At 39.0% G+C, this 14,566-nt stretch overlaps 1 protein-coding gene across 1 annotated transcript in view; it reads right to left on the reverse strand.

Moving 5' to 3' along the window:
• CPD (carboxypeptidase D) overlaps positions 1-13,895 on the reverse strand; it is a 66,620-nt gene extending 52,725 nt beyond the window's left edge. The window contains exons 1-2 of the mRNA XM_057715334.1: positions 13,085-13,895; positions 7,292-7,539 (exon numbers count right to left, since the gene is read on the reverse strand). Of these exons, the coding sequence (XP_057571317.1) occupies positions 7,292-7,539; positions 13,085-13,821 (985 nt within the window). The 5' untranslated portion in view covers positions 13,822-13,895. The remainder of the gene's footprint in view (positions 1-7,291; positions 7,540-13,084) is intronic.
• Positions 13,896-14,566: the final 671 nt, after the last annotated feature.

Below are 14,566 nucleotides of genomic sequence, written 5' to 3' on the forward strand. Positions count from 1 at the left end.
GTATTTAAATAAATTTAACCATTCATTCAAAGATGGGGCACTAATGACTCAAATCCAATGGAAAAAAATACAACCAATTCTACAATGTTAAGACTTAAACATAACAAGATTGTTTTTTTTTTAACTTGCCTCAGTAGGCCAACTAATATAAAGTATCAAAGTATATGACACAAGAACCCCATAAATCTTATACAGAAAAAAAAAGCAATATATTTTTTTCATTAGGAAAAGCATTTTAGAATGTAGGATTATAGATAGGCAATTTCTAGTCTATATTTAAATTTGGAGCTTACTGTTATTTCTTTGATAAAACTACTTCAACGGATAGTGAGTTTTCACAACTTTGACTTTTGTGAACAACTTATTTATAAATAATGAGTTATTAAATGGTAATTTTGCACACCTTGAGATATTTTTAAAAGCTAATGAGCATGATGGTCATAAAAAATTTTAAGTGGAAGATCTGCATTAAATAAGTGGAAAAAACAGAGATCACCCTTGAAAAAAATTTCCCATGTTGCTGGTCTTTAAATTCAAGTTTGCGTTGACCAAATCTTAGCTGAACTTGGTCTTTGTATTCTGAACAGCTTATTTCTTACGAAAACCTATTTCCTTCACCACTCCCACTGAATATATATTTGCTAATGATATGATTCTACAAAGTTAAACTAAATTACACAGTCCTGCATCTGTTTTCAGTTTTGTCTAACTTGGTCAACACTATCTCTCACACAGCTCTTTGAACTGCATTTTCCTTTTTTTTTTTTAAAGTACTTTCCCATTTTCTACCACCTGTGTTTTAAAAAAGCACATTTAATTTTTAGACATTGGATCTGAAGATTTAGGGGCCAAATCCTAAAGTAGTGTATGGTGTTTGGTTCTCAACTTTCATGAAAGTCAACTACTACATTACAAAATATACAAGCACACTGCTCCTAAAGGTCAGGTTTTTATATGAGGCTATACTTCAGTTTACTAAAGCAAACTTATGACTCAAGCAGTAGAAGATATTCTATTTGAGTATCATTTTATGTTTTTACTTTCCTTTTAAATGAGGAGGCACTCAGATTAAAAGAGAGAGAGAGAAAGGAAGAAAGACATTCAACTAGTTCCTTAAGGTACAAGATCAGATAAGACCAAAACCCCTTTACTAATGCACACTGATTATCAGTAGTATTCTTAAAATATGAACAGGCTGAGAATATCTAAACTGTTGGCATTCCTTAAAGAAAATATCCCAGTAAAAAATGCCAGAAGTACATTCACTTTGGAGATGAAAAAGCACCCATCTGTTCATATATATATATTATATATATATAATTTTTTTCCTTCTAGTTGAATTTCTGGCTCCAAGCAATTAAATGATGCCAGGAAACAATATCAATTCAATTTTCAAAATCAGGTACACTGCCATATGCTTTCCACATGTCTCAATATGCCTAAATCTCTTTATAATCTTGACCTCTTTCCCAAGCTCCAGAGCCTATCTCCCAACTGTACATCAAGTACTTATAACTAGCACATCCAGTACCACCTCCTGTTTTCACTCCTCTCCTATCTAAAGAGAAAACACACACACACACACACACACATATCTTCCAATTAGTTTTTTCCCATTTCCATTATCTAGGCTCAACATCTCAAAGTTATAACTTTAAGTCCTTAATGTGCCTTGACACACTGTTCTGCTATCTAACTGATGGTCAATTCTGCAACTCTTCTTGCACAATTTCTTATATATCTCATTACTCCCTTTTCATGCCCACAGCATCCCTCTAGATAAAGCCCTTATCTCCAAAAAAAGACCTTACTACAAATAACCGTAAAAACCTCCCTAGTCTCACTTCCTATAGAATTCTTTCCATGACAATGCGTTTTGTATAAAGATAATTACAAAATGCATAGCACCATACTGTCCTTATCAAAGAATTCACACTCTAGCAGGAGACACAAAAAACTAACAACATAGGTAAATAAGCATTATACTGATGTTAAATAAAAAGTTCTAGGAAGGCAAGATAGTGACAGTTACTACAGGGGAGGTTTCAGAGAAGGTTACAGCTGAATTGCAAAAAAGCATTCCAGACAGAGAATAGCCAATATGTGAAGGTTCACATTTTGCAGGAAGAACAAGTCATTAAGTGGTAGGTGAGAGGTAGAAGACTAGAAATGTAGGCTTGAGTCAGACTGTGAAAAGTTTAGACTTGCTCCTATTAAAATGTGAAACAAGCAAAGATATAAGACTGCTTTAAGTTTTAGTATGCTTGCTACTTTGTTTTTGATATATAATTTTTAAAACTAACACAAGCGCTAATAGAACTAGACACATCTACCTTAAACAGTGACCAATGGTAAATCACTTGTCATATACACTCTGGATTAGCACACAGACTCTGCAGGAAAATTAGATATGAGGACAGTATTCTGTACATGTTCATTAGCTCAGATTGGTTTCATGTTATTTACATCCTCTGTGTCCTTACTGATATTTTTGTCTTCATAATCTAACAATTACTGAGAAAGGCATGTTTAAAATCTCCTAGTGTATTTACAAATTTGTCTATTTCTTAATATCAGTATTATATTTCTTCAATTCTATACTGTCCATTTGATTCTTTTTTATTTTATATAGATTCCAATTTCCTGGTGTCATAAGAATTATGACATAATACCCTGTTTAATGACACAGAAAATGATATTCAAGAATAAGCTTCTCAGTCCATTTTTGGACCAAAGCTAACCTTTTATGCTCTTCAAAACAGGTGGGTTATTATTTTCCCCATGCTCTTTCCTTTCTGTCAGCAATCTACTTCAAGTCAAACATACCTCAATATTTAGAGTACATAAGTGCTGCTTAGTTTGACTTCCACTTTATGCAGAGAATGGTTGCCCCCATGATCAAAGGAGTTTAAATTCACACACAAAAAACTGAATTAGTTACAGATATGTTATCTGGTCACATTTCATATCTCTCTTGTCTTTATAGGTGGGTACTTGCCCTTTTAAGAATGTCTGTAAGTTGAAAGAGGGCAATTCTTAAAAGTTGACTGAAATATAATTGTTTTAAGTTTGCTTTGGAATAAACATACTAAACCATCAGATGATTTTTATGTCTTCAAAACCACGAAGAAAGAAAATAATAAAGAATGGTAAATAAAAGGCATACAAATCAGCACATTGTGGTTAAAAAAGAAAAAAAAAAGTAGAAGAAGGCCTGCCCCATGAATAAGTTTAGTTTAGGCTCTCACAATAACAGGCTTCAGCAGAAAAGCATGACTGTTCACAGGCCTTATTAGGACAGTCATTCCCTAGCTGGATCTTGAGGTTTGAGAGAGGTGTTGAGAGAAGCAAGGCCACCCACGTAGGCAGCTAGATATGCTGATCAACCCTGGCCATGGAGGTGAAGGTGGTGGGGGCCAAATTACCTCACAGCTCCCACTACTGATACACTATCTGAGCCCTGAGAGCAGGAATTGTTTCTGTTTTGCTCACACTGTATCCCCATCACTTAATGCAGTGTATGGGATGTGGCAGGTACTCAGTAAATATTTGCTACGTTAATAAATGATTCCGCACAAGTTATTTCTTCTCTAAAGCCTTGATTTCCTGTAAAGCAAAAGGGTTGGACTAGATCAATATTTCCAGCTCTAAAAGTCTAGACTTCCTTGAGTTAGAATTTCTAAACACGTCACATAAATGTCAGTAAAGTTACTCCAGGACATCCGGGTCTGAATATATGCCTAGTCACAAGGTTTCACAACATCTTACTCACCACAGTCCAGTATAAGACAAACAATGAATCTGCCCTACTGAAACTACTGAAACAATATTTATGTTTCATGGGTGCACATATAGTTTGAAACTTATGAAACTGTACACTTTAAATATGTCCAGTTTATTGTATGTCCATTATACCTTGATAAAGCTGTTAAAACACACACATAAACAACGCGCACGTGTGCGCGTGCGCGCACACACGCACACAAGAAACTACTGAAACTGCTCAATATTGCTAAGGCAGTAAGAGATATAAGCTACCCATTGTAGAGATAAAATATGCCTGACCATCCAGCTAAAACAGGAGAGAAGTAGATGCTTATAAAAACAATAAAAACAAAACAAAACAATAACAACAGCAGCAGCAAAATTTAGCTCCTTTAGATGTTTGAAGACTCGGAAAAACCTATTGCCTAGCTTAATCAAATAAGCTTACTGTGAAGGAAGCACACTTACTTTTGAAATAGTATAACATATATTTACCTTTCTTAATCATTTGTCAATTAGAAATTACTTTCTAACCTTTTACAACTTTCTCCAAAAATGAAAAAATAATTATCTTTTAGTCCATTATTTTAGATAATATCTCAAATAATGAAGCAACTTGACTATAGCACAAAAACACTAGTTCATGAAATCAGGTTTTATTAAATATATTTGCTAAAGGGAATTCCCTGGTGGTCCAGTGGCTGAGTCCACACTTTCACTGGGGAAGATGTGGGTTCAATCCCTGGTCAGAGAACTAAGATCCCACAAGCTACAGGGCATGGCCAAAAATAAAATAATTAAAAAAATATATATATATATTTGCTAAAGATTGAAATGAGATTAAACATTAAAGTATGACCCTCCTCTTTAAAAATTGTTAATGGTTTTCAAACCACCTACAATTGTTAAAGGCAGAAAGTTTGGTTTCTAATTATTTCAAGCCCCTTTCTAAATAGTTCAAATCACTAGCTATATATACGAAACATTTGTAGAAACTATAGGGGTATCAGAAAACTCTAGAAAGTATCAAGTCCTCAAACTTAGCACCCAATTTAGGTACACTTAGCTTGACGTAAAAAGTCAAAGAGTTACTCAAATATTTATATGAAGGCACATTAAGAGAAATGTCATAAGATACTTTATAATGTGACTAACTGCCAATAAAAAGGTAAGGGAATCGGGGGGGGGGGGAGTCAAGGAAGGGAGGGAATATGGGGATATGTGTATAAAAACAGTTGACTGAACTTGGTGTACCCCCCCCAAAAATAAATAAATAAATAAAATTAAAAAAATAAAATAAAATCTCAATAAGCTGAAGCCTTTTAAAATTCAAATCACCAATATATATTACATTTATAAAAATGTGTGGGAGGTATGTGGCATTTATTAAGATAAAATTCTCAATTCAGAGAAAAAAAAATTGTTTGTAAAATTGTATGTGTATACCAGTGGGAAGTTGCTGTATAATAAAGGGAGTTCAACTCAAGGATGGAAGATGCCTTAGAGAACTGGGATGGGGAGGGTGGGGGGAGTCGGGGAAGGGTGGGGGGGAGTCGAGGGAGGGAGGGAGGGAATATGGGGATATGTGTATAAAAACAGGTGATTGCACTTGGTGCAACCCCCAAAAATAATAATAAATAAATAAATAAAATTAAAAAAAAAAAAACGTAAGGGAAAACCTAAGGCAGTCACCATGCGCAGATAGTAAGAAGAGGAAAAAGTTTATACTGATGACATTTCCATGGATTGACTTGTTCCTTGTGATTACTCAATTAAATTGCCTAAGCCTGCGCATAAAAATGAAAGTCATTATTCAAAGGACGCCAAAAGTTTAAAAAGAACAATAGCTGTTTTTATAACATTTCAAAGAAAAAGTAAACAATTCAAGCTTACTTTAACATAAATATAGCATTCCATGAGAAAGTGCTGGTGGAAATGCTAAGTGGTGCAGCCACTGTGTAGTTTGGCGGTTGCTCAAAAGCTAAATATAGAATTACTATGTGACCCAAAAGATTTCAAAACGAGGACTCAAACAGATACTTGTACACCAACATTCATAGTAGCATTATTGATAGTAGTCAAAAGATGGAAATGGATATCTGGATAAATGGAATGTAGTATATACATACAATGGAATATTTCTCAGCCATAAAAATGAATGAAGTTCTGATACATGCTGCAAAATGGATGAACCTTGAAAATGTTATGCTTAGTGAAATAAGCCAGATGCAGAAGGACAAATATATTAACTCCAATTACATGAAATACCTAGAATAGGCAAATTCACAGAAATAAAAAGGAGATCAGAAGTTCCCAGTGGCTGAGGGGAGGGATGAATAGGGATTAGGGAGTTTTCACCTACTGGTTACAGAGTTTCTGTTCTGTATTTTTCAAGTTTTGTAAATAGACAGTAGTGATACAGATGTACAACACTGTGAATATAATTACTACCACTTAATTCTATGTTTAAAAGTGGTTAAAATGTCAAATTTTATGATATTTACAGTTTTTCAACCACAATTTTTAAAAAACAGCATTCCATGATCATTGCACAGATTACAATACAAAGAGAAAATGTGCCTTTATGTAAAATGGAGAGATGTAGTGGTCATCACATTAACCAAGCTGTCCAACTTGGCCACTTGCTGCAGCCTGACTTTATGTGCCTCCTGATGTGATCAATATATTGGTCTTGCTGGAAATTTTGGCCTCATAATCTTATCATGAAGAAAGCAACAAATCTAGAATATGGGATGTTCTGTAGGACAACTGGCCTGGACACTTCAAAAGATTCACCATCATTAAGAAAAGAGACTGTTGATATGACTGTTCTAGGTGGGGGAAACTAAAAAAACACAAGAGCCATATGCAACGCTGAAACCTTGACTGCATCTGATCTGGAAGGAGCTAAAAGAAATATCTGGGGGATAATAGAGGAAATCTGAGTTATGAACAGCATGTGGGATGATAGTACTGAATTACTGTTGATTTCTCAGTTACAATAATGGTACATGGGTTATACAAGAGAAAGTCCCTGCACTTAGGAAATACATACTGGAGAGGTATATATAGGTGAAGTGTCATGAAATCTGCAACCTACTTTTGGATCATTTGTCAAAAGAGAATGTGTGTGTGTGTGCAAGCACGCACATGTGAGAGGGAATAGGAGGGGGAACATTTGTGTTAAGATAACAGTTGGTGAATTTAAATGAAGGATATACAGGTGATCGTGTCGCTTTCTTTCAATTTTGCTGTGGGTTTGACATTTTCAAAATAAATTAAAAAAACATTTAAAAAATCAGAATTCAGACTTCCCTGCTGGTCCAGTGGTTAAGACTCAGTGCTTCCAATGGAAGGGGTGCAGGTTTGATCCCTGGTAGGGGAACTAAGATCCCAAATGGTACGTGGCGCGGCCAAAAAAAAAAAATTCAGAATTCCTCAAAGTTTCCTGTTTTCCACCCAGAGTATACTTAGGAAAGCTAAATGAACACGGGGGAAAATATAGCAAATTCAAGGCTTTACTTACCTTCCACATCATACCAATGTGCACCATTTGTGATCCCATCTTTGAAAGTCTCATCTTCATCTCCGGGACAGTGAGGAGCACCAGTTTTCATTATGGGGTGGTTTGAAGCATAGGCTTTTGCCAAGTATTTAAATACTTCATCATCTGAGGTTTTGCTATAGATTCCAGTAGCCTTATGTTCTGGAGAATCATCAAAAGGATAGCTTGCTACCACTGAGCCACCATGCAGATTTCCAGAAAGCACAAACCTTTGAAAACACAACCAAATCACATGTCACTTTTTAAAGGGCACAGAAAAGGTGTATTTTAAAATTCTACATCTTTCATAAATGAACTTAGATATTCCTTTTGACACCTAGAAGACAACTCCCTCAGCTGTTATAACAGACCAACAATAAAAAAAAGAAAACGGAAAGTATTATTAACTCAATAAATTTTAAAGTTTTTACAATTCACGTTAACTTCAAATAACTTTAAAGAATTTCCCCATCATTGAAAAAACAACTGAATAACACGGTATAAATTAATGTTTCAGGAGACGTCTTATTCAGGGAACTCTAAATTCATGTATTAGGTTGAAAAACATGAACTTGCCACTGTTCAACCATGTTTTGACCTACAAAAATCACAACTTCATACAGTTCAATCTAATTCTCGTACTTCATAATGTGTTACTTTCATAGAAAGCATGGCAGACATAAATATTTGTTGAATATATGAATTAGGTTAATACGTTTCATGCTTTTTTATTGCTGTCCAGAGAGAACTCTTAAGATAGGGATAATTTTTTTAATTTTTAAGATAATTTAAAACATGATGTGTCTTGCCTCATTCCATTTTCACATTACACTAAACTCAAATTTTCAAGAGAGAAGCCATAGTTGAGAAGATTGGGGAAAAGAAGAAGACCTGAGCTGCTTTCAGATAAAAACAATACAGCACACATTGCCTCACTATAAAAGCAGCTCTCTTTCTAGGTGCAAGGTTTCTGGTTGGGCCATTAAAAAAATAAACTGGGGCTTCCCTGGTGGCGCAGTGGTTGGGAGTCTGCCTGCCAATGCAGGGGACACGGGTTTGAGCCCTGGTCCGGGAGGATCTCACATGCTGCAGAGTGGCTGAGCCCGTATGCCACAACTACTGAGTCCACATGCTGCAACTGCTGAAGCCTGCGAACCTAGAGCTTGTGCTCTAAAAGAGAAGCCACTGCAATGAGAAGCCCGTGCACCATGACAAAGAGTAGCCCCCACTAACCACAAATGGAGAAAGCCCGCGCACAGCAATGAAGACCCAACGCAGCCAAAAATAAAATAAATAAAATTAATTAAAAAAAATAAAAATAAATAAACTGACATGGAGACAAGGCTGCTTCTGTAAAAGAAACATTTTAAATTTTTTGCGTTTTTATTGATACTTTTAAGCAAACCCACTTACAATTTGGTCTAATTTATAGATATAGAAATATTGAAGAATGCCTTTTATGGTAAAAGCTAAAGGTAAAAACATGCTGAAGTCCTATTTTTACATTTTTTCACTCGTAACAGTTCAAACCATTACTGTGAGCGGAGATTAAACACTTTTCTCTTTGCACTCAAAATTAGATTTTTTGCTTCTGCCTTTTTGTGGCTTAAATAAACTGAACTGCAATAATTCTAAAGGGGGTTGATTTATAACATTTCTTTCTATATGCTTGAAAGAAAATTAAGTCTATGATATATTTAATTTGGAAGGATAAGTATGATCAGTACCTCCCAGAGGAGGTCAAACACTGAAAATTACTTGTAACACAGAATCTATTCATCAGAAGACAGAATTTAGCTGATAAAGACAGTAATTAAATACCAGAATAGACTATGAAAGAAGACTAGTTTAATATAATTACAACTAGCACAGTCCCAGACACCAGAGGAGAATGCCATTTGATGTAGTGGCAATAGCAGAGGCTTTAAACCCAGGCAAATATAGGTAAGAACATTTGGTTTCCCAGACATGTCACTCACTAGTAACATGATCAGGAGAAGTTGCTGCCTCTAAAGCCATTGAATCCCAGTTTCTCTCTCATCTGTAAAATGGGATGATGCTACCTGCTTCCCAGGGTAGTTACGAGAATTAAATAATATATGTACAATATCTTCCAGTGACTGCTTTATAACACCTGCTCAACAAATGTTCATTCCTTTGGCAATACCTAGCATCCTGCTTAGGGAATCACTGCCTTACAGACTATCATTCTACTCCCCACTTCCAATGCCAAGAAAGAATGGTACAGAAACAAAAACTAAGCATATATTCTAACATTCTAACTCCACCTTACCCGTCCCTCCTCCATAGCAAGTTATTAACAATTTACTTTTTGGTCTGTATGCCTAAAATAATTTAAGTACTTTTCCCCTCACACTAACTTTGAGTAGTCATTCAGCAACAAATTTTCCTGAGTGTCAACTGCAAGCCACATGTTCTAGACACTAAGGAATACATCAGTGAAGAAACAAACACAAAAATGTCCTCATGGCATTCATATTCTAGTGGAAAAATAAAAGATAACTGAATAGTCTAAATAAGTGAAGCATGCTACTTCATATTCAATCAAAACTTTGAATTCCAAGATTCTGTACTAAATGCTGTTTTTCACTTCGACATTCCTCCTAACACTTCAGAAATACTATTAAAATGGTCTAATCAAATACTTTCAGAACAATGAAATATTTGCAATCTATTTGAGTGATAAAATTAAATTATTAGATTTTCCTTATTCTACACACATAGTTTTTCAAAAGTACCAATGCCACTCTGGTAAAGATGATTTCAAAAGAAAGTGGTATCTATTACAGTGGCTGTAAGACTATTGCTTTTATTCTTTGTCCAACCAACTTTGCATACCAATCCCATTTTATTTGAAGGGTATTTTATGGTTTCCATTCAAATCAATTCTTAAGTTGATTTGACTTACTTGACTTCAATATCATATATATCATTTCTTGCATAAGATTTAAAGTAGCTGCTAAATATATCATAAAAATTATAAACAAGAGTCTACAGATATTAAAAAGTTAATCTCTAACTCTATTATGGTCCCCAGATAACCCTGTAAATAACATTAAAAATTAAGAAAACTTGATGTCTGATAAACTAAAGTCTAAAGGTAGGTGTAACTATACACCTACTCCGACAGTATGATAATGCTTTTCACAAACATACCCAAAAAATCATTTATATGCTAATCTCCTATTAAAGTCTAAGCAGGTACATTTAATTAAAGAAGTGTGCAAAAATATGAGCATGAAGTAAACTATAAAATCTTTATTTTAACGGAGTTAAAATCTTGTATATTTTCCTAAGCGTATGAGTCAACTATCAATAGCACAAAATCACTGACTGGATGAAGTATAAAGTGAAACAAAGAAAATAAACTTTACTCTCCTAAGAAGGAGGAAAGAAGTCTTAACTTTTTACATGTCCAAAAACAACAACAAAATATCTATTTCTAATACAGCTAGGTGAATAGGATATCAAGAAATTATTCAAATGATTTATTTCACAAAATACATTGAAAAAAATTTCCCTGTACAGACTGGTGTCTGCAGTTTTAGAATTTCCTAACCATAAAGCTGACTCTGTATTCAGGAATAAATCTCAAATCATGTATGTGCTTGTTTTTTTACTTTATTCACATGTCAGTGTCCTTTGTTACTGATTAATCATTAAATAATATGCATCTTGAATTACTTATGATTGAGGATGGATGGATGTACTTTTTGCCCTATATACTCACCTACTTTCCCTTCTGGTTAGAGTTACATTTGAAAAAAGTGAGGATATGATTAGGATAGTCCATAACCACAAAATAGAGCAACTTTCTGTGTATTACCAACTGACACAGGTGAGCTTTTGAAATCTTCACAAGCGCCTGTCTTTGAACTAACCAGCCCAGACCATAACTTTAATCATTAAATACTGGTGATATGAAAGAGTTATCCAGAGAGCACATATTTTTTGCTTCTAGATTTAACGTTTAAAGCTTTCAGTACAGTCTCAAGGTGACTTACACCAAGACAAAGCTCATTTTTATTTTTGGTCACAGTAGAGCCAATACTGAATAGAAAAATCTACTCACAGAATTTATATCACTGCAAGGGTCGTGATGGGGCATTTTAAATGTGTCATTTAAGCAATGCAAACAGTGCATTTGATATATCATCTCAGAAAGGCCCTGGCCATCACAGCTTCTGACAATAAGCTGTATGTTAAAGTCACACTTCTTATGTATTTAAATGTTCAGAGGTCCTGACACCATTACCTTTAAAAGAAAAATCTTCCCAGAAAGTGTATGTGAAATTAATACCTACAAGAGATCTCAGGAGGAGTAAAGTGAAAGGTAGGAGATAAAAAGAATCTAGAATTTTCATAATGTCCATGAATTTTTCAAGGTCTGCTATCTATACTGAACCTTGTAGAAGAGATGTTTCCAAGTCCTTCAGGGAAATGTCTTTGTTTATTATTGCTTTTACCCTGTCACTCAGAAATCTTCTTCAAATCTGGATGGAAAGATTAAGTGCTTCACAAGCCTTATGAAGACACAAAGATGGGGATATGCTGGCAAAACCCATGCCTGAAAAAGGGAAGAGGTGCATGATCACTTCAGGTATCATCCCATCTGGAGTAAGTTTCCTCTTCCTTTATGCCCCTCCTCCCTTTTGCTGAAAACCCTACCCATCTCTCAAGACTCAGTTCAAGTTCTACCTCTTCCACAGAGATTACCCATATTCTTGCAGCCCACACACACTTTGCCAGTAGGAACAATTCCTGCAAAGTTAAACTGGGTACATAAACACACCTCATATACACGTATAATATTCTCCTGTTATACACCATTGTCTTCAGGCCCTCGTGCTTCTTCTAAGTTTTTAAATTCCACATAGCGCTTACTAGGACTTCAGGTGTGTATTGTGTGACAATTAGCCACTCGGCCCTGGCCCATTAATAAGGTGTGCAAATGGCATCAGAAACCTTTCAGAGTCTAAAATGAAACTGCTCCCAGATGAAGGCTCCAGATCTGCAGGAGTTCTCCAGCCAGCCAAATCTATATGCTCCATAGCTGAGTCAGAGATAAAGACTGAAAAGAAGCAGTTTCTGTCAAATAACCAAGAAGACCCCGAGAGCATCATCTGTCATTTTTAGGCTATGGCTTCCTTCCATGGCTGTTAAGAGCACTGACCAAATGCCTGAGTGAAGTCCCAGCTACACACCATACTATGTAAATCATTTACATTCTGACTCTTGGTTTCCCCACATGCAAAACAGGGATGTTAATGCCATCTGTGTCATCAGGTTGTGGCCAGCCCGAGATCATGCAGTCCACGGAAAGGGCTTAGCACAGTGCCTGTAGTAATAAAATAATCGCAATTTTGTCAGTTTATCTATAAAAAAAAAAGTGAGCTGACCTAGGTCATCCTTAAGGTCTCTTCCGTCGCTCATATTCTACGATCCTGTGAGAACAGGAACCAGAATGCCAGAAAGGAGTCTCCCTTCCAACCAAACGGTGTTCTCTGCATCCTTTGAACAAATGACCGCCTCTAGGCAGCTATTCTCGGACAATTAGCGGGACGGGAGGCTAAGCGGCCTGGGCCCTGTCCCCGTTATGGGGTGTCGCCCTCCGCCCTCACTACCCTCGTCCCTTAGACCTGCGAGCACTGTTTGAGCGCCTACTGAGTGCCGGACGCCAGCCTCAGCCCTGGAGGCTCACGCGGATGCGGAGGGGAGCGCGGGGGGTGGCGGTGGAGGGAGGGCGACACTCACTTGTTCCTGCGGATCCATTCGATCAGGGCGCGCACCTCGGGCACGTCGTCCAGGGACGGGGGCTCGCCGGTGCGGAACTGGTCCGGGAAGCTGCGGTTGAGGTCGCGGCCGCGGCTGTTGTCGCGGCCGCTGGCCCCGGGAGGGCCGCTGTCGCTGAGGCCGCAGTCGCCCTCGCGGGCGCGCTCGAAGCCGTCGGGGTTGAGGCTGGGCAGCACGTACACGTCGGTGGTGTTGAGCAGGCGCACCAGGCGCGGGTCCCCGCGGCGGTAGCCAGCCGCCAGCTCGCGGGCCAGGTAGACGAGCACCTGGCGCGACACGGTCTCGTCGCCGTGCATGTTGCCCACCAGCTTCACCTGCGGTCGGCCAGGCAGGAGCGGCCCCGCCGCGTCGGGCCCCGCGTCGCCGTCGGGAGGCGGCGGCCCCAGGCCTGCCGTGAGGCGCAGCACCCACAGCGGCCGGCCCTCCACCGAGCTGCCGATGCTGAAGAGGCGGGCCAGGCCCGGGGGCCCCGCGGCCGCCGCCTCCCGCAGCGCAGAGCCCAGCTCCTCTTCGTGGTAGTAGCGGTCGAACTGGCCCTGGTCCGCCTCGGCGCCCGCGCTCGTCGTGGTCGTCGTCGCCTCCGCCTTCTTGATGTGCGCTGCCCGCGCCGGGCTCCGCAGCAGCAGTAGCGGCAGACACAGCAGCAGCGGGAGGCGCCCCGACCGCCAGGGCGGCCGCGAGTCCCAGCCTCTCGCCATCTTCCAGCAGCGCCGCTCACCCAGGCTCCGCGCCCGCGGCTCCGCTCTCCGGGAGGCGGGGGCCCGCCGGATCCCCTCCGCTCCTAGCAACCCCATCCCGCCCTCTGGCCGCAGCCAATCGCGGGCGGCCCTGCTGTGGCGTCACGCCGAGGGGCGGGGCTGTCCTTAAAGTGACCGATTCCCTCTGGGCGTGCCTTCCTCCTGCGGGGATAGAGTTTGGTCCCTCTCTTCCTCGGTCGAGGTTGCCCTCGCTCTCCTTCCCTCCTCCACGTTTGCTCCGCTTATCCTCTACCGGCTCAGTCTCTTCTTTATGGCTTACCCCTTAAATTCTCACCCCCCTTTTCTCTGACTGGTCTCCCTAGCTTCCTTTCCACCTTTGTTGTAGCTTCTCCCAGCTGCGCTTTAACGCTTAGAACCGAGAATCGAAAGAATCAAAAGGTTCGAAAGAATCAAAGGACTCGGAAAAAAATCTAAAGATTCGAAAGAATCTGCCTCCGAAGAGCCAAAGGCGCTTCAGCCCTTTCCGCCTTGCACCCTTGCCGGCGGAGTCGGTCTGCCTCGGCTTGAGCCCAGCGCCCCGCCAGCGTTTGAAGAGACTGGGACACTTGGAGTGGCAGAGGGCTCACGACCTCATTCCAGTTTTTAGCCTCTGTGTCGAAAGAAGGTGTCTCCTTTATGTCTAGTGGAAATCTGCTATGTAGTAGGTTCCTTTTGTGTTAATGGATATATTTCCTTGGTGTTACCC

This window comes from Hippopotamus amphibius, chromosome 17, assembly GCF_030028045.1.
Source record: "Hippopotamus amphibius kiboko isolate mHipAmp2 chromosome 17, mHipAmp2.hap2, whole genome shotgun sequence".
NCBI lineage: Eukaryota > Metazoa > Chordata > Mammalia > Artiodactyla > Hippopotamidae > Hippopotamus > Hippopotamus amphibius.